Consider the following 27,619-nt stretch of genomic DNA (forward strand, 5'->3'; position numbering starts at 1 on the left):
AGGCCTTCCGGTACTTGTAGTCCACCTGTTTCTTGAGAGACGAGAGGGCAGAGGAATGGGCAGGGGCGTAGGAGAGATTCTGCGCATGTGCAAGTGTGTCAAGACCGAAGGGGCCACTGGGTAATGCAGTCCTTTGTTTTCTGGGCTGGGCATGACGGAGGCGGGGCAAGGGGCGGACTCCTCGTCTTCGCTAGCATCAATCATGAGCATGAGGCGGGGCTGGAGGACTAGGCACCTCCGCGTCCTGCCCCGCCGGAAGTGAAGGCCACGGGCTTTGAGCGGGTGAGGCGCGCGGATACAGCGGCGCCGGGATTCGGGTGGGGGCTGGTGGGGGACGCCGCAGCTGGGATCATTTGAGGGGAGCCCAGGGGGCCTGAAGAGCATTTGTCAGGCGGTACAGAGGGGGACCTCTAGGAGAGGGGAGAAGGGGGCGGGTACGCCCTTTTAAGGGGAATCTGGTGACCCAGAGTTCCCAAGTCGCGGGGGAGGCGTGGCGGGGGAGCCGGTGTTCTGGAAGGGGTGTCTTAGGAGATGGCAGGGCCTCCGGTTGGGCGTTTAATTAGGAACTGGCGGAGCAAGGCTGTGGGGCCTGGTTCGAGATAAGAGCCCGGACTTAGGGGTAGAAACGAGAGGCTGGAGGGGGACAGAGGGGTGAAGGATGCAGGAGCCTCGAGAAGGAGCTAGTCTTTTGCACACAGGAGACCACAAGGAGATGATGATGAGAGGATGAAGATGAAGATGGGCCTGGTTTCATCCAATCCCTGTCCTCCCGCCTCTCTGTTCTTGCAGCCCCTGCCCGGATGGCAACAGTAGTTCTAGGGGGAGACAGCATGGGCCCTGAGCGTATCTTCCCCAATCAGACTGAGGAACTGGGGCCACATCAGGGCCCTTCAGAAGGCACTGGGGATTGGAGCAGTGAGGAGCCTGAGGAAGAACAGGAGGAAACTGGGTCTGGCCCAGCTAGCTACTCCTACCAGCCCCTGAACCAAGATCCTGAACAAGAGGAGGTGGAACTGGCACCAGTCGGGGATGGAGATGTAGTTGCTGACATCCAGGATCGAATCCAGGTAGGGTGGAGGGGGGATGGTTCCTCAACAGGTGAAGCTGGGCTCCCTGGAAGCCTGGACCCAAAGGGTCTTCTCTGGCTCTGCAGGCCCTGGGGCTTCATTTGCCAGACCCACCATTAGAAAGTGAAGATGAAGATGAGGAAGGAGCTACAGCGTTGAACAACCACAGCTCTATTCCCATGGACCCAGGTAAAAGAGATAATTCTTTCATTCTGGAATCATTACTAAGGAAATGAACTGGCTTGAGTCAGTAGAAGGAAGTTTCAGATGAAGACCCTAGTCCTAAAAAGATCGTTTGTAAACTAAGATTTTGTGGACTTCAGAGTCCAAGTGAAATGCTCATCTGCTAGCTTTGGGGATGGGCAGGCTGGCCTAGAAAACAAGATGCATTTGGTGACCTGCCCAAGGGCTCTGGGTTGATTCAGGGATTGGGGAGGGGAGCTGGTCCCATTATTTCTGTCCCTGACTGGCCTCTGGCTCTGATTTCAGAACATGTAGAGCTGGTGAAAAGGACGATGGCTGGAGTAAGCCTGCCTGCGCCAGGGGTTCCTGCCTGGGCTCGGGAGATATCGGATGCCCAGTGGGAAGATGTGGTACAGAAAGCCCTCCAAGCCCGGCAGGCATCCCCTGCCTGGAAGTGACCACAGTGAGAGCTGCCTTATCTTCCTACAGTCCAGGCCAGAACCAGCACAGGACTGAACACATCCCTGGTTGTAATGTCCATTTCCATCTTCCCCATCTCTCTTTCCACATCAAGGCACATCAGGCTTCTCAGAGACCCACTTTATTCGGTTCTGTACATATGGGGACATCAGCCCAAGCCCAACCCACCTTAGCATGTATCACTCTGTGGAGAATAAAGCACCCTATGTACACAGCCAAAAGCCGCACTGCCTGCGCCCCTGGAACCTGGGTCCAGCCCTCCTCAGTCCCTTGCCCCTCCAGGGTACCTACAAGGGACAAGAGAGGGCCTGCCCAGCGTAGCACAAACAAGGAAATAAATAGGTGTTGCCAGGAGCCATGCTTGGGGCATTGCTCCCTGCTTCCTTCTTTCTAGTTTTGGTAAAGCAGTCAGCCCCAGGGTGGTCCCTTCCATGTCTGTGATCCCAGGGCTGCTGCTCACCAAAGACAGGGCATGGGGTAAGGTGTTTGTTCATCCCTCCCTGGCCCCACCTAGTCCATCTGGGCCCTATATTCATCAGTTATTGTCCACAGCCTATACTTTTCTCCTTTTGACCTCCCTTGGTCAGGCATGGTGTAAAAGGAAATACAACCCTATCTGCCAGCACATGGCTAGGGCTGGGGGTGCCTATTTGTGCTGCAGGGGGTTGGCTTCCCTCCAGCTACTCCAGGGGTGAATGGGGCTTGCCTAACTTTGGTGAGAGTAATCTCCTGCTATTCCCTACATGCCTCTGCAGTGGAGAGAGAGGAGGGGAGACACCTGGCGTTCAAATGAGGATGAAGGGAAGAATAGAGGAGCATATGTATTCCTGTGTATACTTCTCAGAGCAGCCTCAGGTAGCTGTGGGTGAGGAGCAGGTAAGGGACAGGCATCCCCAGGTTGTCTGAGCACTGAGCATCTTAGTGCTCAGCCTGTGTTAGCCACAAGGAGGCATGAACACCTTTTGGGGAGAAGAGGGACCACTCTGTGGGTGTCCCTGCTTCAAGTGCCCACATCCCCCTCCCTAGAGTAGCTAGAGAGACACTGCCTTCCCCCAAGTCAGCCAGTAGGGAGCAGAGTGTGGAGGGCCGGGGCAGTGTCCCAGGGCTGAGTGGGCTGTGGCCCTGTGGTAGGAAGGTGAGGGGGTCAGAGAGCCTCCTGGCTGGCAGTTAGGAACTCTTCCGCCCGCTTGTGCGCCTCCAGTGCCTTGATGGTGTACACGTCCTGGGGCAGCTCCGACTTCCTCCGCAGCAGCACTTTCTCCTTCTTGATGTCTTTTAGCATCTGTGTGTGAATAGGGACAAGGGGAGGAACAGTGACCAATTCCCAGTGAATTCTATTGTTTCCTCCCCTTATTCTTTGGCTCTGCTGTCTGTGTCTCCTCTCCCTTCCAGAGCTATTATTTCTGCTCCACTCCTCTACACTGCCCTCCCACCTGCACAGCCTCAGTCTCCACAGTCCTCTTCAGAAGCTGGATGTCCTCAGCCGTAGGGGTCTCTGTCTCCATGGAGTACACAGGGGGCAGTGGTGGAGGAGCTCGGAACATGGGATACTGAGTGAGAGGAGACATGGACAGCAGTGAGAGCCACTTCAGAGACTTGGGGGCCTGTGTGCCTCATATTCCTCCCCCAACACACTCTCCCCCAGCTCAAGATGGGCTGGCCCCTCAGTTCACAGCACTGGCAGGAAATCCTCACCTGGGGATTAAGCCGGGCCAGCTCCTCGATTTTTTGCCACATCTCTTCCCTTTCCTTCATTCGGAACCGGCCCCTGAGGAGCAAAAAAGTAGGATTGGGGTTGGGCTTGAGAGAAACAAAGTGAGCTGGTGGTAGAAGATGAAAGTCTCCCAGGGAGAGAGGTACTCACTTCTGCTTCTCTGCCTTGTATTGTTGTGTGCAGTCATCAAACAGCTTCTGATTCATTTCCATAAATAGCTTCAGGGCATTATAGATCAGCCCATGGATTGTCCTGCCACCAGGAAGAAAGATGAGGTGTAGGAGACCAGAGCCTGCCCTTAGCACGAGGAACCCAGTTTGTTCTCTCGCAGTATCTCTGCTAAGGGCTTTCTCATTTACTACTTCCAGTTCACAAACCTCTATGCAGGATCAGAAGATAGCTCTGGCCAAATCATCTGGTTTGAGACTGGCATTTCATGGTCCACCTGTCCATGCTTCCCTCACCCCATTCTCCAAGGCCTGCCTACCTCCCACCCTTTCCCACTCTCTAACCCACACTAATGGCCTCCCAGCAGCATGACAGACTGCATCTATACCACACTGTGCTTGCTTTTAGCAAAAAAGTCCTTTTAAAACCCTGGGATTTTTTTTTTTTTTTTTTAAGATGGCATCTCACTCAGTTGCCCAGGCTGGAGTGCAGTGGCACAAAATTGGCTCACTGCACGCTCCACCTCCTGGTTTCAAGCGATTTTCCTGCCTCAGCCTTCTGAGTAGCTGGGACTATAGGCGCATGCCACCACACCAGCTAATTTTTTTATTTTTAGTAGGGAGTGTTTCCCCACGTTGCCAGGCTGGTCTCGAACTACTGAGTTCAGGTGATCCACCTGCCTCGGCCTCCCAAACTGCTGGGATTACAGGCATGAGCCACTGTGCCTGGCCCAAAACCCTGGGATTATTTACACATACTCTCAAAGAGGGTCATATCAGCTTCTTGCAGCATAGAATTATGTCTCTAAAGCTGTGACAGGACCTGCAGAATAGCTGACCCCAAGGAGTGGTGTAACACAGGTTGCTGCCCTGCTGTTTGATATCACAGAGATCTTGCACAGAGGCATCTTTTGGCTCTAGTCAGCCCCTCAAGGTCCTATCAACATGCAGGGGACACCAGCCCCACTTGCTGGGTGACCAGATGAGACCCCTGGCTCTTCAGTTCTTCAGTACCCTCAAAGTTTTCCTAACTGGATCTCCACCACCCAGCCTCCAGCCAGCGCCTTACTTGTTCCAGTGGCTCTTGGAGTTCCTGTAAAGTGCAGGGAACATGATAGGGAGGACTCGGGCTGCATTGTCACTTATCAGGCTCATGATGTACTCATTGTTCCAGTAATAGAGAGCACGCTCTGCCACCTGGTGGGGAGAGGCGGACTCGGTGGGTACCTCTCATTTCACTCAAGACCTTCTCAGTTTCTGGCAGGGGTTAGTATATGCTAGGTCGGAGTCTCACCTGGAAATGGGGACTAGAGACACACTTGGCCAGCTGGCGAAAGAGGGGTTCCATCACTTTGCTGAACTCAGAAGGTTCAATGACGTCCAGAATCTCCTCCAGCTCATTCAAGAACATCACCTCCTTGGGGCTGTGGGTCTTGGGCCAAAACTTAAGAAGTCCCACAATTACCTGGGAAACAAGGAGGGCATGGGGATGAAAATTCTCTACACCTGCCTGGATGTCTAGGAAGTTTTCCCACCCGCGCTTTCCCCAACCCTGGTGGGCACAGCTTGGGTGATCTTAGCCAACTGCCCCTGTTTCTTTGCCTTGGATCTGTTTCCTAGGTGTATATATAGGTTTCTCCTTCAGAGAGGAAATCATGTTACCTGTCAGGTCACAGCCCTCCTAAGCACCCCCTTATGGCACTGCTCAATAGGTACAGACAGGCAAGTGATGCTGATGACAGTTTAAGAGGTGGGCCTTGGGTCCCGGAAGGGAAATTACCGGCTCAGTCAGACTGCTCTCCTTCTCCAGGAATTGTACCACGCAGTATGCCAACTGCAAAAGTGTGAGGTAGAAGGGAGATGAGGTGTAGGTCCTAGAAGTTCTCAGAGAAGTCAGTGATAGAAGCAAGATCCCAGAAGGGAAGGGGAGGTGGAGGGAAGGAATTCTCCCACCTGCTCCCTATGCTTCCCCATCCCAGCTGGAATACCTTCCTGCCCCCATCTTTTCTCTGCTGCCTGAGTTGGACATTATCACGAGGAAGGCAGCTCACCTGAGGGTGATAGACACTCAGGGACTTGACTTTGTGAAGGGGAAGCAGGACACGGATGAGGAACATCTTGTGCTCTTCTTTAAGGGGCAGGGCAAAGCCATTGATGATGCTAGGAATTAAGGGACATTTATCAGGACCAAAGGGACAGATCCAAGTTCAGTGCACCAATCCTCCCAACCTTTTTCAGGCATCTGTGCCCCTACCCCGCCTCTTACCTGCCCAGGATCTCCAGGAGCTCAGCAATCCCGTTGTGATGCTCCGTCTCATAGATGAACCTGAGGGAAGAAAAGGCCTCTCTTGACAACCCCTGATGTCCCTCCAGCATTCTGTACAGTTCCCCCCACCTTCCCGCTCCCACCCCGCCTCGGTAGCAGTTTGCTTACTCCTAAGCCTGGGCTCCTGGCCTCACCTGTAGAAGATGTGGTTGATCTGCCTACGGATATAAGCCCGGAGCCCCAAAAACTTGCCATAGATGCGATGCAAAATGGTCTTGAGGAAGTCCCGCTCTCGAGGATCCTCACTGTCAAATAGGTCTAGGAGCTGGGAGCATGAGGGAGGGAAAGCAGCTGGTGAGGCAGCATCCAGGGAAGGTGGGGGCTAGGGTAACACAGGTCCTGCCAGGGGAAGTGCAGAGGTCCCCTGGAGGGGGAGCCAGCAAGTCTTAGAAACCAGAGTGATTCTACTCTATTGCTGATTCTATTGTATTTGTACTGAGACTTCCAAAGTGATGCTTCCCGGAAGAGGTACTCTGTTGTTTTTTTGTTTCCTGCCATTATGCAGTTAGTTTTTTAAGACTAGAGTAGGGTTTCTTTTTTTAACCCTTTATAGCCTTCTCATACCAGACATGGCTGAAGCCCAATATATTCTGCATAAGGGGAAAGAGTCACTTGGACACAGGTGAGGCAGGCATGGAATGGAAAGAGAGGACAAGACAGGAACTAGGGAACTCACAGCAAGGACAAACTTCTGGTCGATGTACTTCTTGGCTATGTTTGGCTGGAAATCAGGAGATTCAAGGAAACGTAAGAAGAACTCATACACGAGCTGTGGGGGAAAAGGTGTGCCACTGAGGGGGTGTTCCCAAGGACTTCCAGGCCTCCAAGTGCCCCACTCCCTGCAGCCAGGGCCAACCTGCCCCCTTGCCCTGGTACCTGGAGATGTGGCCAGGCAGCTTCCAGGGTGGGCTCATCTTCCTCTGGGTCAAACTCAGCCCCTGTGGGATTCGATGAAGGTGGCAGCGTCCGGAAGAGGTTCACTGAAAACTGAGAGGAAGGGCCAGTTAGAGTTCTACCTGGGCTTCTCCACAGCCCCCCGCCAGTCCCCCGTATCCTTTCCGTGTGCCCACCATGGTGACAGCCTCAGGGTAAATGGCCTCAGTGACAACATCACGGCTATGGGTGATGTACTCCACCATCTCGTTGAGTCCTGCCCGCTTCACCTCCTTGAATTTGAGGTCACTGAGTGGGTCTGACACGAAGTCAAAGAGGACACAGCACTGGCGTAGCTTCTGGATAAACAGCTCCTCCCGCTCCTGGGTTGGCGAATCTGTGGGGGCCCCAGCAGTCAGGTTCTCCTCTGTAGTCCTTCACTGCCATGTCCTGCTTGCCTTCAAGGGCTTTCCCTTTCCCCACCCTGCCACCATCCTGTTCCCTGGCACCCCCTTCCCACATTCTCTGGAACTCCTTTCCCCCCAAAATACCCCAAAACTTTCATTCCACCATCTCCCCCTAGACCTGGTACAATAGCTCCTGTGACTGGTTAACAAGTACCTTTCAGGGCAGGAAGCTTCTGCAGCTCCCGATTCTTGCTGAGGTTGAAGCGGGAGGAGCTTTGCCGTCGCTCCTTCTTGACAATCTGGGGCCCCCCTGAGTACTTGATTTTGCTGAGTTGCGTGGGGGGCGGTGTGCTATTGCTGGGACGCTTGTTGGATGACGGTGGCTGAGACTGGGCTTGGGGCTGGGGCTGGGGCTGCGGCTGGGCCTGGTCAAATAAGTCATTAGTTGAAATCCACTTCCCAAGATATGACTCCCACCCTGGGCCTGGGCCATCCCCCAGTCTTTTCATGCCTGCACAGGCCTGGGCAGTGAGCAGCTGTCTCCTGCCCCCAAGGAGCTAAGGCCAGCGTCACAGAAATAACTGTGCTGTAGCCCTGGCAGGGAGCAGACAAGAAGTCACGTCTCCCAAAGAGATGCCCACTGCCTGTGCATCAAAAGCCTCCAAAACGTTCATTCCAGTTCATGAACAGGCAAAGCTAATTGATGGATTGATGGTGACAGAAGTCAGAAAAGTGATTATGTTGCCAGGGAAAGGGGGTGGGTATTGACTAAGAAGACACATGAGGAATAAGAAGAGACACAAGGAACCTTCTGAGTAATGTAATCCTGCATCCTGACAACCTGCAAGGTGGTGTATGGCAGATACATACCTAAAATTTATTGAGCAGTACACTTAAGATCCTTTACTGAATGTGTGACAATCTTAAATCAAAAGGTAAAAGAAAGACCAGGCACAGTGGCTCACGCCTGTAATCCCAATGCTTTGGGAAGCCAAGGGAGGAGAATAACTTGAAGCCAGGAGTTTGAAACCAGCCTGAGCAACATAGCAAGACCCTGTCTCTACAAAAAAAATTTTTTTAATTAGCCAGGTGTGGTAGCACATGCCTGCAGTTCCAGCTACTCAAGGTTGGAGGATCCCTTGAGCCTAGGAGTTCAAGTCTGCTGTGAGCTATGATCACTCCAGCCTGATCAACGAAATAAGACCCTGTCTCTAAAAATAAAAATGTTAAAAGGTAAAAGAAAGAAATTCATTCCTATGTCTTAGTAGTTTAACTACTAGAAATTTAGCTTAATAAAAACCCTAAATTAAAAAAAAAAAAAAAATTTGGAAGAGGCAGAGGTAGCCAGACAAAAAGAAAAAAAACAAACAAAAAACTTTGTGCACAAATACTTTTAACCTCATTTATAACAGAAAATAAATAAATGGAATACCAGGAGTTAATATTATGTTTATGAAAATTACGGGCCAGGTGCAGTGGCTCATGCCTGTAATCCCAGTCACTGTGGGAGGCTGAGGTGAGTGTATCACTTGAGGTCAGGAGTTCCAGACCAACCTGGTCAACAAGGTAAAACCCCATTCTCTACTAAAAATACAAAATTAGCCGGGCATGGTGGCAGGCACCTGTAATCTCAGCTACCCAGCAGGCTGAGGCAGGAGAAGCACTTGAACCCAGGAGGTGGAGGTTGCAGTCAGCCAAGATTGTACCACTGCACTCCAGCCTGGGTGATAGAGTGGGTGAAACACTGTCTCAAAAAAACAGAAAATCAGGTTCCCTCCCTCCCTTCCTTCAAAAAAAATAACCAGCCGGGCGTGGGGGCTCATGCCTGTAATCCCAGCACTCTGGGAGGCCGAGGCGGGAAGATCGTGAGGTCAAGAGATCAAGATCATCCTGGCCCACATGGTGAAACCCCGTCTCTACTAAAAAATACCAAAATTAGCTGGGCGTGGTGGCAAGCGCCTGTAGTCCTGGCTACTCTGGAGGCTGAGGCAGGAGAATTGCTTGAACCTGGGAGGCGGAGATTGCGATGAGCCAAGATCGCGCCATTGCACTCCAGTCTGGTGCCTGGTGACAGAGCAAGACTCTGTCTTAAACAAAAAAAAAAAAAAAAGAAAAGAAAAGAAAAGAAAACCATGTAATAGTTTAGTTGTGAAAAATATTTTCATAGTCATGGTAATTTATCCAAAATCGTGGTATTTTAGGAGGAGGGGAAATGTCTGCAGAATGGCATAAGAATGCTAAGGAATTAATTTTCCATAGTAGAAGTCAATAGATAATATCTAAATCTCAAAAATTAAAAAAAAAAAAAAAACTTAGGAAAAGAATCTAATGTGGAAATCTCAGTCTCTGAGGAAACAGCTTAGAATTGCATTCCAAGCTCAATAGTACTATCAGACTTTCTGAACAATGTATGTGTTATCATATTGATAAAAATTTGAAATAAAACAAAAGGCCTAAAACTACATAATGATGGAAAATTGCTTCCTATGCTAAGTTAAATAAGGACGGTACAAGGACAGGTGTGGTGGCTCACGCCTGTAATTCCAGCATTTTAGGAGGCCAAGGCGGGTGGATTACCTGAGCTCAGGAGTTCGAGACCAGCCTGTGCAACATGGTAAAACCCCATCTCTACTAAAATATAAAAAATTAGCTGTGGCAGCGGGCGCCTGTAGTCCCAGCTACTTGGTAGGCTGAAGCAGGAGAATTGCTTGAACTCGGGAGGTGAAGGTTGTAGTGAGCCAAGATTGCGCCACTGCACTCTAGCCTGGGCAACAGAGTAAGACTCTGTCTCCAAAAAAATAAGAACAGTACAAAACTGGATACGCAAAATGAGCTCATCCACATAAAACACATGCACAGAAAAACGAGGTTCGAAAAAGGCAAGAACAAGCCCAAGTCCCCACTGTGTTAATGACTATCTCCTGTAGAATTAGATTACTTCTGCATTTCTAAATTTTCTTCAAGTTGATACTGCTTGTTTTTCTCCCCCTTACTTCCACTGTATAGTATGATACTGCTTTTATAATGGGAGAAATGTGGCTAATTTTTAAAAGCTATGCCTTTGTATTTTTAGTTTATTACTTTATTTTTGAGATGGAGTCTCACTCTGTCACCCAGGCTGGAGTGCAGTGATGCAATCTTGGCTCACTGCAAACTCTGCCTCCCAGGTTCAAGAGATTCTCCTGCCTCAGCCTCCCGAGTAGCTGGGATTACAGGCACCCGCCACCACAGCAGCTACTTTTTGTATTTTTTGTAGAGACAGGATTTTTCCATATTGGCCAGGCTGGTCTTGAACTCCTGACCTCAAGTGATCCACCTGCCTCAGCCTCCCAAAGTGCTAGGATTACAGGTGTGAGCCACCACACTCAGCCTAAAAGCTATCCCTTTTTAAAGGGACAGCCAACTCCCAGACACAGGTATTACAGCCCCATGAAGTCTATTTTCAGAAGTCTGAAAATAGGTATTTGCACGGCTGTCTGCCCATAGGTACTCCAGGACTGTCCAGGCAGCCCCCTGTTGGGAGAGGAGAGATGCTAAGCCACAGGACAGTCCTTGCCCCCAACCAGAGACTACAACAGGACCAGGCAGAGGCCATGTCCAGCTGGGTACACTCACTATAGGGAAAGGTGACCTGCTGGCCTCATACCTGCCATCCCCTCCTCCTCTCCAGCTCCCATCCCAAACTCTTACTCTTTACCATCATAATAGAAGAACTTGAAATCCTCTGGGGTGAGGGAGGGGAGGAAGACAGAAATGTAATTCATTGCATCCTCTGAATGTTTTATAAAAACAATGATGTGGACCTATCTAGGGATGAGAGAACAGGAGAGGAGCACTGGGTCCAGCCTGTGGGTCCCATGTGTTAAGACACAGCAAGGCATCTGGAATTTGAGGTCTCCATATGGCCTATCAGTCACACCTTGGGGTGGGGGAGAGTGGTAGTGGCAGAAGAGCAGGTTGGGGGTCAGTGCTTGCTGTGTATCCAGACTCTCCCCTGCCTCGGACCTCCATTTCACTGCCTTAAGAACAACCAAACCTGTGGAGGTCGGTGCTCAAGAACACATTTGGGCTAGACTGCCTGCCTGGGTTCGATCCTGGCTCTGCCACTTATTAGCTAAGTAATATCCAGAAAGTCAGCCCCTCTGCACCTCAGTTTCCTCATCTATAAGATGGGATGACAACCGTACCTACCTTATAGCACTGTAGTAAGGATAGAAATGAACAGTTCATGGCACTAAAGAAGCATTTTATAAGAGGTATCTTTTACTACCACCACATCTGTTATTATTTCCCATGCCTGCGTTCTTGGAATGCAGCCTGGAATCTCCTTCCTATGCTAGCACAACTTAAATGTTCCTTTGAGTCCATTATCCTCCTTGTTTGAAAATGGGGGACCCTGGCCGGGCATAGTGGCTCATGCCTGTAATCTCAGTACTTTGGGAAGCCGAGGCGGGTGGATCACCTGAGGTCGGGAGTTCAAGACCAGCCTGGCCAACATGGAGAAACCCTGTCTCTACTAAAAATTAGCCGGGCATGGTGGCACATGCCTGTAATCCCAGCTACTCAGGAGGCTGAGGCAGGAGAATCGCTTGAACCTGGGAGGTGGAGGTTACGGTGATCCAAAATTGCAGCATTGCACTCCAGCCTGGGCAACAAGAGTGAAACTCTGTCTCAAAAAAAAAAAAAAAAAGAAAATGGGGGACTCAGGAAATCACTGCCTCTTCCAAGACTCAGCTTAAGGCCCACCATCTTCCAGAAAGTCTTCTCAGATCTTTCCAGCCCTTGGGTGTCACTCTGTTTTTGATACCACTTCTCTGTTCCATTGGCTCTGTTACTACTCACCCCCTAGTGACACCTCTTAGTCTCTTCATGTGTCATTTCCCCAACTAGATGGCAAGTCCCTTGAAAGCCAGGACCCTGGTTTGTACCCCTCTGGGTGCCCCAGCACTGGCACCTAACGGGAATTCAGTGAAGGTTTGGTTGGTTGGTTGGCTGCCCAGGAGCCAAAGCTCTCAGTTCCTGCCCAGGCTCCTTCCTCTCCTAACCCAACTCTGGGATCCTCAGAACAGGGCACTATACGGCATTAGGAGCAGAGTCAGCAGGGAGAAACATTGTGATACTAGGGTGAGGGGCTCAGTTCCAACCTGAGGACATCTTACAGGTAAGATGCAGACACCCTGCACCTCCACAAACCTCAAACTGAGGAGGGAGCCAGAGAGAGGCATTCTTCTCAGAAAGGGTAAAGGAAGGTAACAAGAAGGTAGCCAAGCGCGGTGGCTCATGCCTGTATTCCGCGCACTTTGGTAGGCCAAGGCGGGTGGATCACTGAGGTCAGGAGTTCAAGACCAGCCTGATCAACATAGTGAAACCCTGTCTGTCTCTACTAAAAATGCAAAAAAAAATTAGCTGGGTATGGTGGTGCGCACCTGTAGTCCTAGCTACGCGGGAGGCTGAGATGGGAGAATTGTTTGAAGATGGGAGAATTGTTTGAACCTGGGAGGCGGAGGTTGCAGTGAGCCAAAACCACATCACTGTACTGCAGCCTGGGCTTCAGAGTGAGACTCCACCTTAAAAAAAAAAAAAAAAGGTGGCAGGACTAGCTCAGTGGTTTCCCAACCATTCTTCTGATAAGGTTTAGAGAGAACAGAGGGTTTTATGCCTAAAAATAATGTTCAAAAACCCACCAACGGCTGGGCGTGGTGGCTCATGCCTGCAATCCCAGCACTTTGGGAGGCCAAGGCAGGTAGATCAGGAGTTCGAGACCAGCCTGGCCAACATGGCAAAACCCTGTCTCTACTAAAAGTACAAAAAATTAGCCGGGCATGGTGATGGGGGTGCTATAATCTCAGCTACTTGGGAGGCTGAGGTAGGAGAATCACTTGAACCTGGGAGACAGAGGTTGCAATGAGCTGAGATCGAGCCACTGCAGTCTAGCCTGGTGACAGAATAAGACACTGTCCCAAAAAAAAAAACAACAACCAAAGAGCTGATGGCTAAGGTCTTTTCTACACTAGTATTATGTTATCAAAGGCTGGAGTGGCCAGAGAACAGCTGAGTGAGCTTAGTCTGCCCTGCCCGCTACCCCACTGAGCTGCCCTGGCTCCCAGGATCTAGACACAAGAAAGCATCTGAGAGACAGCTGCTCCTGCCAGCAAAGCCCCTGGCTGCCAAGCCCCAGTGAGATATCCACTGTCTATTCACCCTTAACTAGGAAACATGCATGTCAGAAGGAGGTGGCAGATATGTCACCCACTGATGGGCATTCAACCATTTCTCCTAAAAGCTCCAGCCTTTAACTTCTCCATTCACTTGGGTTGGGGGTAGAAGTCAAGTGAGTCCCCTGAGAAGCTTCTGCAGCCATCAAAGCAGGGGTGGACACTGATCAAAGGCAACTTGGCCAATCTGCCCTCTACTTGCTACTTTGTCCTGCCCAGTTCACTTCTGGGACTCTTTATTTTATTTTATTTTATTTTGAGACAGGGTCTCACTCTGTCACCCGGGCTGGAGTGCAAGGGTGTGATCTCAACTCACTGCAACCTCCGCCTCCCAGGCTTAAGCAATTCTCCTGCCTCAGCCTCCCGGGTAGCTGGGATTACAGGTGTGCACCACCATGCCTGGCTAATTTTTGTATTTTCAGTAGAGATAGGTTTCACCATGTTGGCTAGGCTGGTCTCGAACTCCTGACCTCAAGTGAGCCACCTGCCTCGGCCTCCCAAAGTGCTGGGATTACAGGTGTGAGCCACTGTGCCTGGCCCAATTTTTTGTAGTTTTTATAGAGACAGGGTTTTACCATGTTGCCCAGGCTGATCTTGAACTCTGGACCTCAAGCAATCCATCCACCTGCCTCAGCCTCCCAAAGTGCTGGGATTACAGGTGTGAGCGACCATGCCTGGCTCTGACTTCTGGGACTCTATAGAGGCCACCTCTTCTGCCTGAAGTACTACTACTTTCTCTTCCAAACTCTCAACAGGATCCATACTCCAAGAAGCCTTCCTAGATTCAGGCCTCCAGCAATCAAGTGGTGCTGTGAATTTCCACACCACGCTCATACTCAGGAAATTTCAACTAAATATGCTTGCTCTGAACCTATCCTGGTCCATCCTATTCCTAACACAGCAACCATTAATAATTTAAACCCGGGCCAGGTGCAGTGGCTAATGTCTGTAATCCCAGCACTTTGGGAGGCTGAGGCGGGTGGATCACCTGAGGTCAGGAGTTTGACAGCAGCATGGCCAACATAGTGAAACCCCGTCTCTACTAAAAATACAAAAATTAGCCGGGCGTGGTGGCACATGCCTGTCATCCCAGCTACTCAGGAAGCTGAGGCAGAAAAATCGCTTGAACTTGGTAGATGGAGGTTGTGGTGAGCCAAGATCGCACCACTGCACTCCAGCCTGGGAGACAGAGTGAGACTCCGTCTCAAAAAAAAAAATTTGAATCCAAATATTCAAATATAAATAAAGAGATAGGGGCCGAGTGCAGCAGCTCACGCCTGTAATCCCAGCACTTTGGGAGGCCGAGGTGGGCAGATCACTTGAGGCCAGGAGTTCAAGACCAGCCTGGCCAATATGGTAAAACCCTGTCTCTACTAAAAATACAAAAGTTAGCTGGGCATGGTGGCAGACACCTGTAATCTCAGCTACTTGGGAGGCTGAGGCAGGAGAATCACTTGAACCCAGGAGGCAGAGGTTGTAGTGAGCCAAGATCGCGCCATTGTACTCCAGTCTGGGCGACAAGAGTGAAACTCCATCTCAAAAAAGAATAATAATAAAAATAAAAATAAATAAAAATACAAAAATAAGCCATGTGTGGTGGCAGATGCCTGTAATCCCAGCTACTCAGGAGGCTGAGACACGCGAATCGCTTGAACCTGGGAGGCAGAGGTTGCAGTGAGCCAATACACTCCACCCTGGGCAACAGAGCAAGATTCTGTCTCAAAAATAAATAAATAAATCAATAATAAAGAGATAGAAATACAATTTAAACACTACAGAAAGTATTTAATGTAAGAGAAAGCTGAAACATACAATTAATAGAAAAAATGCAAAGATCAAATGTGATATGTCTTTTGCATAATGAATTAACTGGCCTAATAAATGAAGATCATATTAGTTTAAAATCCCAAAAATCTGGGCCGGGCAAGGTGGCTCACGCGTGTAATCCCAGCACCTTGGGAGGCCGAGGTGGGTGGATCACCTGAGGTCAGGAGTTCAAGACCAGCCTGACTAACATGGTGAAACTCCGTCTCTACTAAAAAAAAGTAAAATAAAAATCCCCAAAATCACAGAGAACTCTCCAGTGGTGACATCTAGAGCTCCATCTAGCTGTGCTTAATTCTTTCCTTCCATCAATTATTCACTAAACATCATGCTAAGCATTAAAGATTGAAAATTTATTGCAAATTCTATACCATAAAAAAAGATTAAAAGGTGACTAAGACATGGCCCTTGCCTTCAAAGAGCTCACAGTCCATTAGGCAGGATGAACACAAATGAAGCTAACTGTACAAGGAAAATGCAAGAACAGAGAGGGCTGAGCTGCAAACTCTGCCTGGAAGAATTAGGGAATATATCCCTAAAGAGGTGGCTTTTGATTTGGGGTTTTTTTTGGCTCTTAAAGAATAATCATAAGTTTAATAGGCAAAAAAAGACACAGGAGAAATAAAGCAGTTCAGTCAGTGGAACTGCATCTGTGAGCACCCTGAGTCATAAAGGGGTTATCATATCAGAAGACAGGAAGTTGGGCAGGGTACAGTGGCTCACACCTGTAATCCCAGCACTTTCAGAGGCCAAGGCAGGAGGATTGCTTGAGTCCAGGAGTTTGAGACCAGCCTTGGCAACATAGTAAGAACCTATGTCTACAAAAAATACAAAACTTAGCTGAGCACAGTGGCTCAGGCCTGCAGTCTCAGCTACTCAGGAGGCTGAAGTGAGAAGATCCCTTGAGCCCAGGAGCTTGAGGCTGCAGTAAGCCTTGATTGCACCACTGTACTCCACACTGGGCAACACAGTGAGACCCTATGTCCAAAACAAACAAAAAAAAAAAAAAAAAAGAAAGAAAGAAAGAAAAGGAAAGAAAAATATGGGAAGGTTGGTGGGACGCAAAGCCAGGACTGGTGCTAGAAGAGTGGGGCCAGCTCAGAGGGACTGAGGGTGCCATGCTAGCAAGTTTGGATTTTAACTTGTAAGCAGTGAGATGCCAAAAGAGGTTTTTAAGTAGAGGACTGATAAGATCAAGAAGGTTTTTAGAGTAACAACTCTGGCCTCAGAGAGGACAGGCTGAAGTGGGGTAATTTATTCCTCCCTCTGTCCCTACTCCCAGACTCTGGACAGGGCACAGCACATAGAGGAGTCTGTGACATTAAATTTTTTTCTCCAGGGACAGATCAGGAAAGACCCTTACCTGCAGAGGCAGGTCAACAGGGAGTCTCACCTGATCTCCCAAGGCTCCTCTCCATTCTAGGATTTATTTCTAGAATCTAAGGGCCAGCAGTATCACTTCATTAAAGACCACAAGAGACTCCAGAGTCACACAGACCTGGGTTGAATTCCAGTTCTGCCTTACTGGCTGAATAAAAGCTACTTAACATTTCCTTTTTCTTTAAATTTTTTGAGATGGAGTCTTGCTCTCTCCCCCAAGCTGGAGTGCAGTGGCACGATCTCATCTCACTGCAACCTCCACCTCCTGGGTTCAAGTGATTCTCCTGCCTCAGCTTCCCGAGTAGCTGGGATGACAGGCGTGCACCACCACACCTGGCTATTTTTGTATTTTTAGTAGAGACAAGGTTTTACCACATTGGACAGGCTAGTCTCAAACTCCTGACCTCAGGTGATCCAGCCACCTCGGCCTCCCAAAGTGCAGGAATTAACAGGCATGAGCCACCACACTAGGCTAACATTTCCAAGCCTCAGTTTCATCTGTAAAATGGGAATAATAATAATTAAGGGATCTCAGAGAAGTATTCTGAAAGTTAAACGAAGCAATGAATGCAAAGTACTTAGCACAGTGCCTGGTACATAGTGTTGCACAGTGTCCTGTCCCTTACCCCTCCCCCACCAAGTTCATGTCCACCTAGAATCTGTGAATGTGGCCTTACTTGGAAACAGGGTCTTTGCAGATGTAATCGAGTTAAAATGAGATCATACTGTGAGCCCAAAGTCCATATGACTACTGTCCTTACAAGAGGAAAATGTGGACACAGACAGAGACACATGGAGGAGAATGCTGTGTGAAGACAGAGGCAGAGATTAAAGTGATACATCTACAAGGAATGCCAAAGATTGCCAAAAAGCCACCAGAATCTAGGAGAGAGATGTGGAACAGACTCTTCCTTAGAACCTCAGAAGGACATGGCCCTGCCAACATTAATTTTACAACTTTTGGCCTCCAGAACTGAGACAGAATATATTTCTGTTTCTTTCTTTTTTTTTTTTGAGACAGTTTGCTCGTCACCCAGGCTGGAGTGCAATGGTGCCATCTCCACTCACTGCAGCCTCCGTCTCCTGAGTTCAAGCCATTCTCCAGCCTCAGTCTCCCGAGTAGCTGGGATTACAGGTATGCCGCCACCACGCCTGGCTAATTTTTGTGTTTTTAGTAGAGATGGGGTTTCACCATGTTGGTCAAGCTGATCTCGAACTTCTGACCTCAGGTGATCTGCCTGCCTCAGCCTCCCAAAGTGCTGGGATTACAGGTATAAGCCACCATGCCTGGCCTATTTCTATTGTTTAAAGCCACTCAATTTGTAGTAATTTGTTTTGTTTTCTTGAAACAGGGTCTCGTTCTGTCACTCAGGCCTACTGCAGCCTTGAACTCCTGAATTCAAGCTATCCTCCTGCCTCAGCCTCCTGTGTGGCTGGAAGTACAGGTGCACATGCCCCCATGCCCAACTAATTTTTTAGTTTTTTGTTTTTTTGTAGAGACAGGGTCTATGTATGTTTCCCAGGCTGGTGTCAAACTCCTAACCTTAAGCAATTCTCCCACCTCAGCTTCCCAAAGCATAGGATTACAGGTGTGAGCTAGCGTGCCTGGCTTATTTGTAGTAGTTTGTTATGGCTGCCCTAGAAAATTAACACAGAGTAACTGCTCTATAAAATAAATGTTAGCTGCTGTAACTTAGATCAATTAGAAAGGCTGACAAAAGCTTTACAGAGCAAAACTGGCTAGAAGAGCCCCAAATTCCAGACAAGAAAAGGGTGAAGGAAGGACTATGCCAAACAGCTTTTGAAGACCACAGCCTCACATCCTAGCCCGAACTTTTCCATCGTACCCCTGCCATCCCAGACATGGGTACATTTCTAGAAAATCATGGTTAATTCCTGCTGCTATCTCATATCTGTGAACCCTGAGCAGCATTTTACCAAACAGCCCAAGGTGAATTCGACACTGCTTTCCTGGATTGCTTGAAATAGACCCACTGCCTTGGGCATATTTGTTCAAAAGGCAGTGGATAAATTGTAACAGTTGGTCTCAGCATACTCCTTAACCTGTTCAGGCTTCATTTTTCCATCTATGAACTGATAAAGTTAGACCCTAAGGTCCTTTCCGGCTCTAATTTGAAATTGGTTCATTTGTTCATTACTCATTCACTCACTAATGCATTCAAATACTGGGTGCTTCTGCTGTGTCAGGCCCTTCAGGGGTGAACGAGAGCCTCATGGAGTTCCTGTGCTAACACAAGAGGCAGCCGATAAACAATGAATTCACAAGGAATTATTTCACTACAGTTGTGGTTAGGTGCTACCAGGCGCTGAGTGCCAAAACAGCAACTAACAGGAGCCCTTGCCAGGTCCTGGGGGTGCGGTGGGTGGTCAAAGAAGGTTGCTTTGGCCAGGCGTGGTGGCTCACGCCTGTAATCCCAGCACTTTGGGAGGCCGAGGCGGGTGGATCACGAGGTCAAGAGATCGAGACCATCTTGGTCAACATGGTGAAACCCCGTCTCTACTAAAAATACAAAAAATTAGCTGGGCATGGTGGCGCGTGCCTGTAATCCCAGCTACTCAGGAGGCTGAGGCAGGAGAATTGCCTGAACCCAGGAGGCGGAGGTTGCAGTGAGCCGAGATCGCGCCATTGCACTCCAGCCTGGGTAACAAGAGCGAAACTCCGTCTCAAAAAAAAAAAAAAGGTTGCTTTAAGGAAACGACATCCCATCTAAGAACTAAAGAATTAGGAGTTAATTAGGCAAAAGGTGGGAATTCCCCCCTAAATTTTCCTTTCTCTCCCAGGATTTTCAGGACTTAGAAAATCCTGTTTCTGGGGCCTGGCACGGTGGCTCATGCCTGTAATCCCAGCACTTTGGGAGGCTGAGGTGGGCAGATCACGAGATCAAGAGGTGGAGACCATCCTGGCCAACATGGTAAAACCCGTCTCTACTAAAAATACAAAAATTAGTTGGGCATGGTGACACATGCCTGTAGTCCCAGCTACTCAGGAGGCTGAGGCAGGAGAATTGCTTGAACCTGGGAGGCAGAGGTTGCAGTAACCTGAGATTGCGCCGAGATCACGCCACTAGACTCCAGCCTGGGCAAAAGAGCGAGACTCAATCTCAAAAAAAAAAAGAAAGAAAGAAAGAAAAAAGAAAACAAAATCCTGTTTCTTGCTGCTCTAAATGTCAAGTTACCAGCTTCCAACCACCTTCCCTGTGGGTCCCACAAACATCAGCATTCCTGGAAGGGAGACTGAGCCCAGAGATTGTCTTCCCAGAAGCATTCACTATGAACCAAGTGCATGAGTACACAGGGGTAGAAGAGAAGCAATGCAGAATAACACAGCTCCTTCCCTTGGAGTTCATAGTCTGAGGGGAGAGACACAGAAGGAGACAAATGGTCACAGAGCTAAGTGTTAAGGATTATTTGAGAGACGTTTAGAATACCGCAAAAAGGCCAAGCACAGTGGCTCACGCCTGTAATCTCAGCACTTTGGGAGGCTGAGGCGGGTGGATCATCTGAGGTCAGGAGTTTGAGACCAGCCTGGTCAACATGGTGAAACCCCATCTCTACTAAAAATACAAAAAATTAACCAGTCTTGGTGGTGCACACCTGTAGTCCCAGCTACTCAGAAGGCTGAGGAAGGAGAATCGCTTGAACCAGTAGGCAGAGGTTGCTGTGAGCTGAGATCGCACCACTGCACTCCAGCCTGGGCAACAAGAGCAAGACTCTGTCTCAAAAAAAAAAAAAAAAAAAAAAATTATCAAGAAAGAGATGTTCAGAAAAAAAAAATTAAAAAAAAAAAAGAAAAAAGTAGAATATTGCATAAGTACAGAAGAAAAAATAATTCCTCTTCTGTGGTCCTCAACTTCCATGTCTATAAAATGGGGAAAACCTACTCTTGCTTCTGATTACTTAAATGAGGCCTAAAACAGTGGTCATGGGTGTGAAAAGTGCTTGGACCTCTTTAGATGTGAACTATCACCAGAAGTATCCAGAAACACCTAAATGTGTAGTTAACCCCAAACATTTGCTCATCAATCTCTTCTCCCAAAAAAACACAAGACCTGTCCATAACTAGAGAGCTCTGTTTCCAGTCCTTCTCCATCCCTCTGAACAATTTAGAGCAGGAGGGAGAAAGCAGAGAAAGCACCAATCACCAGCTTCCAGGTAGGATGCGTGGATGCTCGCTGTACACGATCATTCACCATCCAGACCATCCCACTGTGCATACTCGCAAACTTTCATGGACATACTGTATACTTCCCTATGTCACTCCCCACTTCTGGTGCTCTCTCAGCTTGCTGTTTATTGTTTTATAGTCTGAGATTGCTAAGCTGCACTGACCTCTGCTCAGGACAGTCTTTCAGTCATGCTCCCACTCGATCAGGACCAAGGGCAGTGAGCCCAGCTGGGCCCAACTCAGGGACACCAGCCCCTCCCAATCCCCTGCCCCACCCAGAGCCATGCTGAAGTCACTTGTTAACCCATCAAGTGTTTGTGGACTTTTCCCCTTCTGCTCAGGATCCCAGAACCCCCAGCTTTTTACCCTAAGAAAAAGGAATTCTCAACATTCCAAGTTGGTAAACAGAGAAACAACTTTCATAGGAATCTGGGAAGTTTAAAGAACTAGAGAACGTATTTGGTCTCTACCAACCAAAGGGAAATCCTGCCTGAGGACAGTCTGGATGGGCTGTCCAGGTCCCTCCCAGGATATGGAAGCCTTCCCTTCAAGCCTCACTCCTTGGGATCCCCTAACCCACTAGCCAACAAGGAGTGGTGGCTGGCACCTGAACCACATCTAAGGCTACGCCTACATTAGTTACCTCCTCAGTGTTCTCGCCTCCACCATCCTTGCCCGAGCTGCTAGGCTTGGCTGTGCATTTGGCAACCTTGGGCGGCTCCTGAAAGGAGAAGATGGAGATGGAGTTAGCAGATGCCAGGGGAAGGGAGAGGTCTTATCCATGAATCCCTTCGACGAATCCTTAGATCTTTGTTGCAAATATCCTCTATCCAAATGAATCAATCAGTTAGAACTTATCTTGGGCCGAGCTGGGGTGGGTGGGGCGATTCAGGGAGGGAGATTCAGCCCCTCCAAAGAGTTTAGAATCTGGTTAGGAAGTCACCCCAAACACACACTAATTCGGCATGAAAATGCTCCTTCATCTTTCACCTCATCAGGCTGGTGCAGAGGTTGGGCCTGTGAAGGGCTTTGCTCAGGTCAGAGCCAGGCTGAGGAGGCTTAAGGAAAAAGCATCAGGGAACAGCTGCTCACTGGCTTCTGGCTAAAGTGGTCAGAGGGGTGCCAGAGGCTTTCATGCTGGAGGGCAGGGAGTCACCACTCTTTCCTCACAGTCACCTGGAAAGACTGGGAGGCAATTTTTGGATGTCACAAATAGCACACAGATAAGAGGGTTCTACTTGGCATTTAATCAGTAAGGCCCAGGAATGCTAACAGGTACAGGAACTGTCCCACCCAAAATGCCAAGAGCACCTCAGTTGACAAGCACTGAGACAGGGATTGGGGTAAAGCCCTGAATTCTTACAAAGAGTGAGCACTAGTCTGAAGTCTCCTTTGGGAACCTGGCAGCTGGCTCAGAGCCCTGGCCTGCCCAACATCTCTTCCTATTCTTCGAGCCAAAAAAAGCAACTGCACAGGGACAGGATAGGGAAAATGTGAAAAAGACTTGGGGATTTAGGTCTCACTGCAAGCTCAACAGAAATCATCCATGTGCAGCTCACGTGACCTTCCATCCTGTTAACAGACCTGTGCAGACTGCTTGGCACTGACAGGGCTATCCTGGAGGATCTGGTTCAGTCATGAGCATCAGGCTGGGGAGGGGCCATGACAAATCCTAGTTTCTTAGAGGGAAATGCAACCCATACTGGGAGTGGATTCAAAAGCATGTCCCAAGACCAATAGCTGCAGGAACTGGGATAGTTAACAATGGAAGGGAGGAGTCATGAGGGATGGGGAAGCAAGATGAATCTTAAACAAATGAAAGGGTGCCTTGGATGCAACTTGTCCATTTGGACCAGAGGCACGAAAGCAATGGGCTAAAGCTGCAAGCCAGGCTGAAGCTCCAAACAAGGAAAAATTTTATCATGGAACAATTGCACTAAAACTGGCCACCTAGTAAAGCCAAAAGCTCCCCAACCCTTGAGAGCATTCAAGCAGGGGCTGGGTGACCTCCTGTAAGGCATGTTGCAAAAGAAATTCAAGCCTTTAATGAGGACTGGAGGATCTTGGAAATCACTTCCAGCTCTGAGATTGTGCAATTCAATAGCAGCCAAGCCCCCTTCAGTGAGAAGTGTTAAATCAAGTTATTGTGACTATGGGGGCAAAAGGATTTCAGGGAGAAGAGAGCTCTGTGTGGGCTGGAGTAAGGGGAAGGCTTCTTGGAGGTGGGGAGGAAGAAAGGTGTGGTATAGAACAGCTTGATGCAGTGTAGGGGGAAGGGGTTCCTTCTTTGGGCTGAGCAGTCTCCTTCTGCATGCTAACCCAGCTGACCACACTGACACTTGTCAGTGGCTGAGAGCATGGGGTGTAGGGAAAAAGGCTGGGGGGCAGGGGACAGGTAGGATACAACACTGAGGTGTCTGCACATACCCCAGACATGAACCCTTGGACAAAGCTGACCCATCTTCATACATGTCTGATCTCTCTATTGGATCATAAGCTGCTTATTCTTTTTTGTACCCCTCCACCCACCCTACAGCACTCAGCATGATGCCTCAGACATATCTTTTAAAGAATGTGCCTAAGAGAGATCCAGCTGCCTTAGTGTGTGGGTGTGAGTGGGCGTGGAGGAATCAGGCCCACCAGCCTTGCTCCCTGGCTTCTGCAGAACAGGTGAAGCACATACACTTCAGCCCAGCTCAGCAGTCAAGTGCTGTGTGGCACAAAGGTTAAAAGAACATGTTTGCAGCCAGCCCTGTGTTTTGGGCCCAGCTCTTACTAGCTATATAATCATAGGCAAGTTTACTAGCCTCTCTGAGCCTCAGTTTCCTCATCTATTAGATGATGATAATCACAGTACCCTCTTCCCTCAGCACAGTGTTAAGGCACATGAAAACCCTGAAGCCGATCAATGCTATTACTATTATTATGAACAAGAAGAAAGTCAGAGGGGGCAGGGACACCCTACTGAAGAAAATAAAAGAGCTAAGTACCAGAGGAGAACAAGAAGGAAGGGGAGAGATGCGAATCCCCCCAAGAGATTAGCTCAGCACCTATCCACTAAGCACCTACTGTGTGAAAAGGAGTTGCTAAACCAAAACGAAGCTTAGTTATTATCTCAAGGGAAGAAAAGGCTTGTCCACAATTAATTCCCATCCAAGGCCAAACACAAAAGGACCATAAGTGGCCTACCAAGTGTTCTGCAAATCCAGAAAAGAAGGGAGAGCTCACTCCTGACTGAGAGCTCAGAAAGGCTTTAGGGAAAAAGCTGTAAAAGATGGCCAGGAGAGAGGGGACAGGTGATAGATGAGGAATAAAGATCCTCCACCTACCCCCATCCAGGCAAACCTCAGTCACACTGTCAAACCCCCGCCCCTCAGAGCTTGCCAACCACTGAAGAAGTCCAAATGCAGTTGAAAATCAAAGGCAGAAAAACCTTATAGGGAGGTGAGAGTTATGCCTGGCTCCATGCACCCTGATCCTTCCAACACCCTTTCCCAACCAAACGCTTACACCCCTGGTCCTAGCAAATCTAACTGGGAATTTGTCTTCTTCTTCACAATCTAGTAGGCTAAAGCTTTCTGTGGATGGGACAGTATCTAGTCCATCAGACTAAAAACTACAAATGGGTGGGGACTTCACCAGTTTTCCCCGGATTCCATTTCCCTTAGCCCCTGATGTGGCTGATTTGTGTGTGCATTGTCTACGATTAAGCACCCAAACCACCTCTGCATGCCCACTCCCCAAGGACAGGGCCTGCGTGGGGCACACAACCCTGTCCAGCTCACTACCTCTAGGAGGTTCACCATCTAGCACACCATCACCAACCCTGTACTCAGTGCCTCAGGCCCTGAAAGGTTAAGGGGACAACCCAGAATCAGAGCTGCCTGGCAAATACAGAACAGCCCTGGGAGAAAAAGTTTGAAAAGGTCATTGATGGCAGCCCAGTAACCCAGTCAGTCAGAGGGCAAATGAAATATACCTCTGGGGTCATCAAGTAGGAGGCCAGAACACCAGACTAGAGCCAGCCCCCACCATAAAGGGCCAGCCCCAGGAGAGGAGAAGCTGGGGGAGGCTGGACCTGGTATCCTAGCATCCTCTGTGAGTCTGTACCTCAAAGGAACCACACCTCTGAGTCAGACCTCAGCAAGAGCAGGAAACAGAGGGTAGTAGAAAAAGGCACAGATGAGGAACAGGGGAAGGCGGCACTGAGGTAGAAGAGAAAGGTGAAAGAAGGCAACATTAAGAAATGGCCTGTGGGCCAGGGCTGGGGGCTACTGTCTGTAATCCCAGCACTTTGGGAGGCCGAGGCAGGCAGATCACCTGAGGTCGAGAGTTCAAGACCAGCCTGACCAACATGGAGAAACCCCATCTCTACTAAAAATACAAAATTAGCCAGGCATGGTGGCACGCGCTTGTAGTCCTAGCTACTCAGGAGGCTGAGGCAGGAGAATCGCTTGAACCAGGGAGGCGGAGGTTGCAGTGAGCCGAGATCATGCCGTTGCACTCCACTCTGGGCAACAAGAGCAAAACTGTCTCAAAAAAAAAAAAAAAAAGAAAAAAGAAAGAGAAAAAGAAATGGCCTGTGTCAGGACATCATGACAAAGACCAAAGACATGGGTGTCCAGGGGTAGCTGGCCTGCAGGCTAAGAAGGAATAATAATCTGACAGGGAGGACAAATTCCCAATTTGAAGATGGTGTAGCTCAGGAAAGGCAGAAATCCAGCACTGGTGCAAAAAAATAAAATAAAAGGAAAAATGCAAAGGTTATCCTAGGATTAGGAATAAGGGGAAGAGTCTACTCAGATTAGGAAAGGTGACTGGTCTAGGATGCACCTGGGAGCCAGTTAGTAGGGCTTTGATACAAAAGAGGCCTTTTAAGTCAAGAGACCTGATATTGCAGCTGGGCCTCTAACAGGCTGTGTGACCTTGGACAAGTCCCTTGCCCTGTCTGGGCCTCAGTCTCCTCATCTGTACTATTAGGGATTGCACTGCATTCGCTCAGAGGTCCCTTCCAGCACTGACATTCTGAGGTTCCATCAACACAAGGGCTCAGTCCTGCTTACAAGTTTGTGTGTGAAGGAAGAACTAGAGGGAGGGGCCTAGGCCAGATTTGGGTGGAGGAGAGAGAAAGCAGCGCTGTTCTAGGTCAGGGGCTTGGCATGGAAAGAGAAGGGGCCGTAGGGGACTGTGGGGCGGCTGTCCCAGGCGGGTAGGAAGAGGAGGAAAGGGGCTGCTCAGGGTGGGGGGAGGGGGCAATTCTGGAAGGAGGTGTAGTTTCAGATGAGGGGCTGCCTAAACCGATGGGAGATCGGGGCCAGGGGTGATGGGGGGAGAGAAAAAGCAGGACAGCGACCTGAGAATGGGGCAGATCTGGAAGAAGGAGGTTACCCTGGGCCGGGGGTAAGAGCAGGGAAGAAGGGAGGGAGGTGTATGTCGGGGGAGTCTCTCCGGGGCAACGATGGGGAGCTGTCCTAGCTGCGGCACAAGCTGGGGGTGCTGCCAGCCGCGGGGGCGGAGGGCTGGCCCCAGGAGTCCTGCGGGGGCCGGACGGGAGGGTCAGTCTGGGGCTGTCCCAGGCCTGGCTCCGGCCCCTCCCAGAGCTCCGCGCAGGCTCCAAGACGGCGATGCGGGAAAAAGGGCCACGCTCACCTTCTCCTTCTTCAGTTTATAGGGCATCTCGGCCCGTCCGGACCCGGCCCGTCTCCTGCGGCCCCGCTCCGGCTCCGGCTTTGCTCGGCCGCACTCGGCCCGCTCGGCGTCTCTTCGCCACCGCCTGCGCGCTGCGCCCGGGTCGAGCGGTGCCTACGCCTCCAATTGGCCCGAACTCCTACAAAACTGCCTGACAACCAGGCGCCGCCTCCTCGGATTGGTCATTGGAGCCAAGCTGCTTCCTTTTTTTTCTCATTGGAAAGAAATAGTACAAACCGCCAGGGTTCGGCTATCAGAATTGGCTGAAGTGGGTGGTCCCGCCCTAAAGTGGGTCGAGCTTAGCGAAGGAGGCGGGGCTAAGGGGAAACCCAAGCTTGGCTAGGAGTGCTGCACTTCAGCGTCCGCTGTGCGTCGTCCTCGGCCATTCTTCGCGGGGCTGGGAGCCCTGCTCTTTCCTTCTAAAGTGGCTCTCACACTTTGTTCACTCTGCTACCCTGCCCAGTTCGAATTGGAGGAAGGAAGCCCTAATACGGAGGGCACCTTTCTTCACTGGGGTAAAGTAGCCCTAATTGCAGATGCAAAATTGGTGGCAGAAGCTCCCAAGGACCTTCCAAGACACCCGCCTCCCTAGACAGGAGTTGCAGAGGAGCAAAGGGAAAGCCTGGCAGGGCTAGGACCTAGGCGGAATAAGATGAAAATCCCTGGTTTGGTGCAACTTTATGAAGAGGGTCCCCGTTCCTACTGCAAGTGTACTGGCATTGGAGAACCAGCTAGGTTTGAGCAGTTGGGAACGCAGTGGAAAAGCAACTTCATTGTTGAGTGTCACAGGAAATCCATCTCTTACTTGCCACCCTGCCCGAGCCAATGCTCTAATGGATAAGACTCTGTTCATGCCCACAAGGAGTTCGAAGTCTGGTGAATCACAGACGTGTATAAACAGGATTAAGATAGAATGTAAGCCAGGCAGGCACGGTGCCTGTAATCCCAGCATTTTGAGAGGCTGAGGCAGGCGGGTCACCTGAGGTTGGAAGTTCGAGACCAGCCTGGCCAACATGGCGAAACCCCATCTCCTATTTAAAATTAAAAAATTGGCCAGGCGCGGTGGCTCATGCCTGGAATCCCAGCACTTTGGGAGGCCAAGGCCGGCA

At 49.7% G+C, this 27,619-nt stretch overlaps 2 protein-coding genes across 3 annotated transcripts; one reads left to right on the forward strand and one right to left on the reverse strand.

The window, feature by feature from the left end:
• Positions 1–186: 186 nt before the first annotated feature.
• On the forward strand, positions 187–1,951 carry MEA1 (male-enhanced antigen 1). Of its 2 annotated transcripts, none has more exons than XM_012448679.3 (4): positions 187–282; positions 790–1,067; positions 1,154–1,256; positions 1,557–1,951. In XM_012448679.3, the coding sequence occupies exons 2-4, from the start codon at positions 801–803 to the stop codon at positions 1,706–1,708; spliced, it is 522 nt and encodes a 173-aa protein (XP_012304102.1). In that variant the 5' UTR covers positions 187–282; positions 790–800; the 3' UTR covers positions 1,709–1,951. The 2 variants fall into 2 exon arrangements, with proteins under 2 accessions (XP_012304102.1, XP_012304103.1); XM_012448680.3 differs by lacking the exon at positions 187–282 and adding an exon at positions 315–394.
• PPP2R5D (protein phosphatase 2 regulatory subunit B'delta) lies at positions 1,836–26,606 on the reverse strand. The gene is made up of 16 exons (XM_012448678.2): positions 26,472–26,606; positions 21,466–21,543; positions 7,432–7,642; positions 7,008–7,207; positions 6,814–6,924; positions 6,614–6,706; positions 6,072–6,202; positions 5,878–5,937; positions 5,663–5,771; positions 5,392–5,445; positions 4,906–5,076; positions 4,681–4,808; positions 3,595–3,696; positions 3,426–3,498; positions 3,164–3,280; positions 1,836–3,012 (listed from the first exon to the last, which is right to left on the reverse strand). Exons 1-16 carry the CDS (start codon positions 26,496–26,498, stop codon positions 2,875–2,877), a joined length of 1,803 nt encoding a protein of 600 aa, XP_012304101.1. The 5' UTR covers positions 26,499–26,606; the 3' UTR covers positions 1,836–2,874.
• Positions 26,607–27,619: the final 1,013 nt, after the last annotated feature.

This window comes from Aotus nancymaae, unplaced genomic scaffold (assembly GCF_030222135.1).
Source record: "Aotus nancymaae isolate 86718 unplaced genomic scaffold, 86718_ANA_hifiasm-v0.15.2.pri h1tg000040l, whole genome shotgun sequence".
In the NCBI taxonomy this organism is placed as follows: Eukaryota; Metazoa; Chordata; class Mammalia; order Primates; family Aotidae; genus Aotus; species Aotus nancymaae.

Bases quoted from the DNA above. Each gene is read 5' to 3' on its own strand.
- MEA1 (XM_012448679.3), top strand. From the start codon at position 801: ATGGCAACAGTAGTTCTAGGGGGAGACAGCATGGGCCCTGAGCGTATC. The intron at 1,068-1,153 runs GTAGGGTGGAGG...CTGGCTCTGCAG, and splicing joins ACATCCAGGATCGAATCCAG to GCCCTGGGGCTTCATTTGCC. The intron at 1,257-1,556 runs GTAAAAGAGATA...CTCTGATTTCAG, and splicing joins CTCTATTCCCATGGACCCAG to AACATGTAGAGCTGGTGAAA.
- PPP2R5D (XM_012448678.2), bottom strand. From the start codon at position 26,498: ATGCCCTATAAACTGAAGAAGGAGAAG. The intron at 6,707-6,813 runs GTACCAGGGCAA...TTTCCCCCACAG, and splicing joins CTGCCTGGCCACATCTCCAG to CTCGTGTATGAGTTCTTCTT. The intron at 3,281-3,425 runs GTGAGGATTTCC...CCTCTCACTCAG, and splicing joins TGGCCCGGCTTAATCCCCAG to TATCCCATGTTCCGAGCTCC.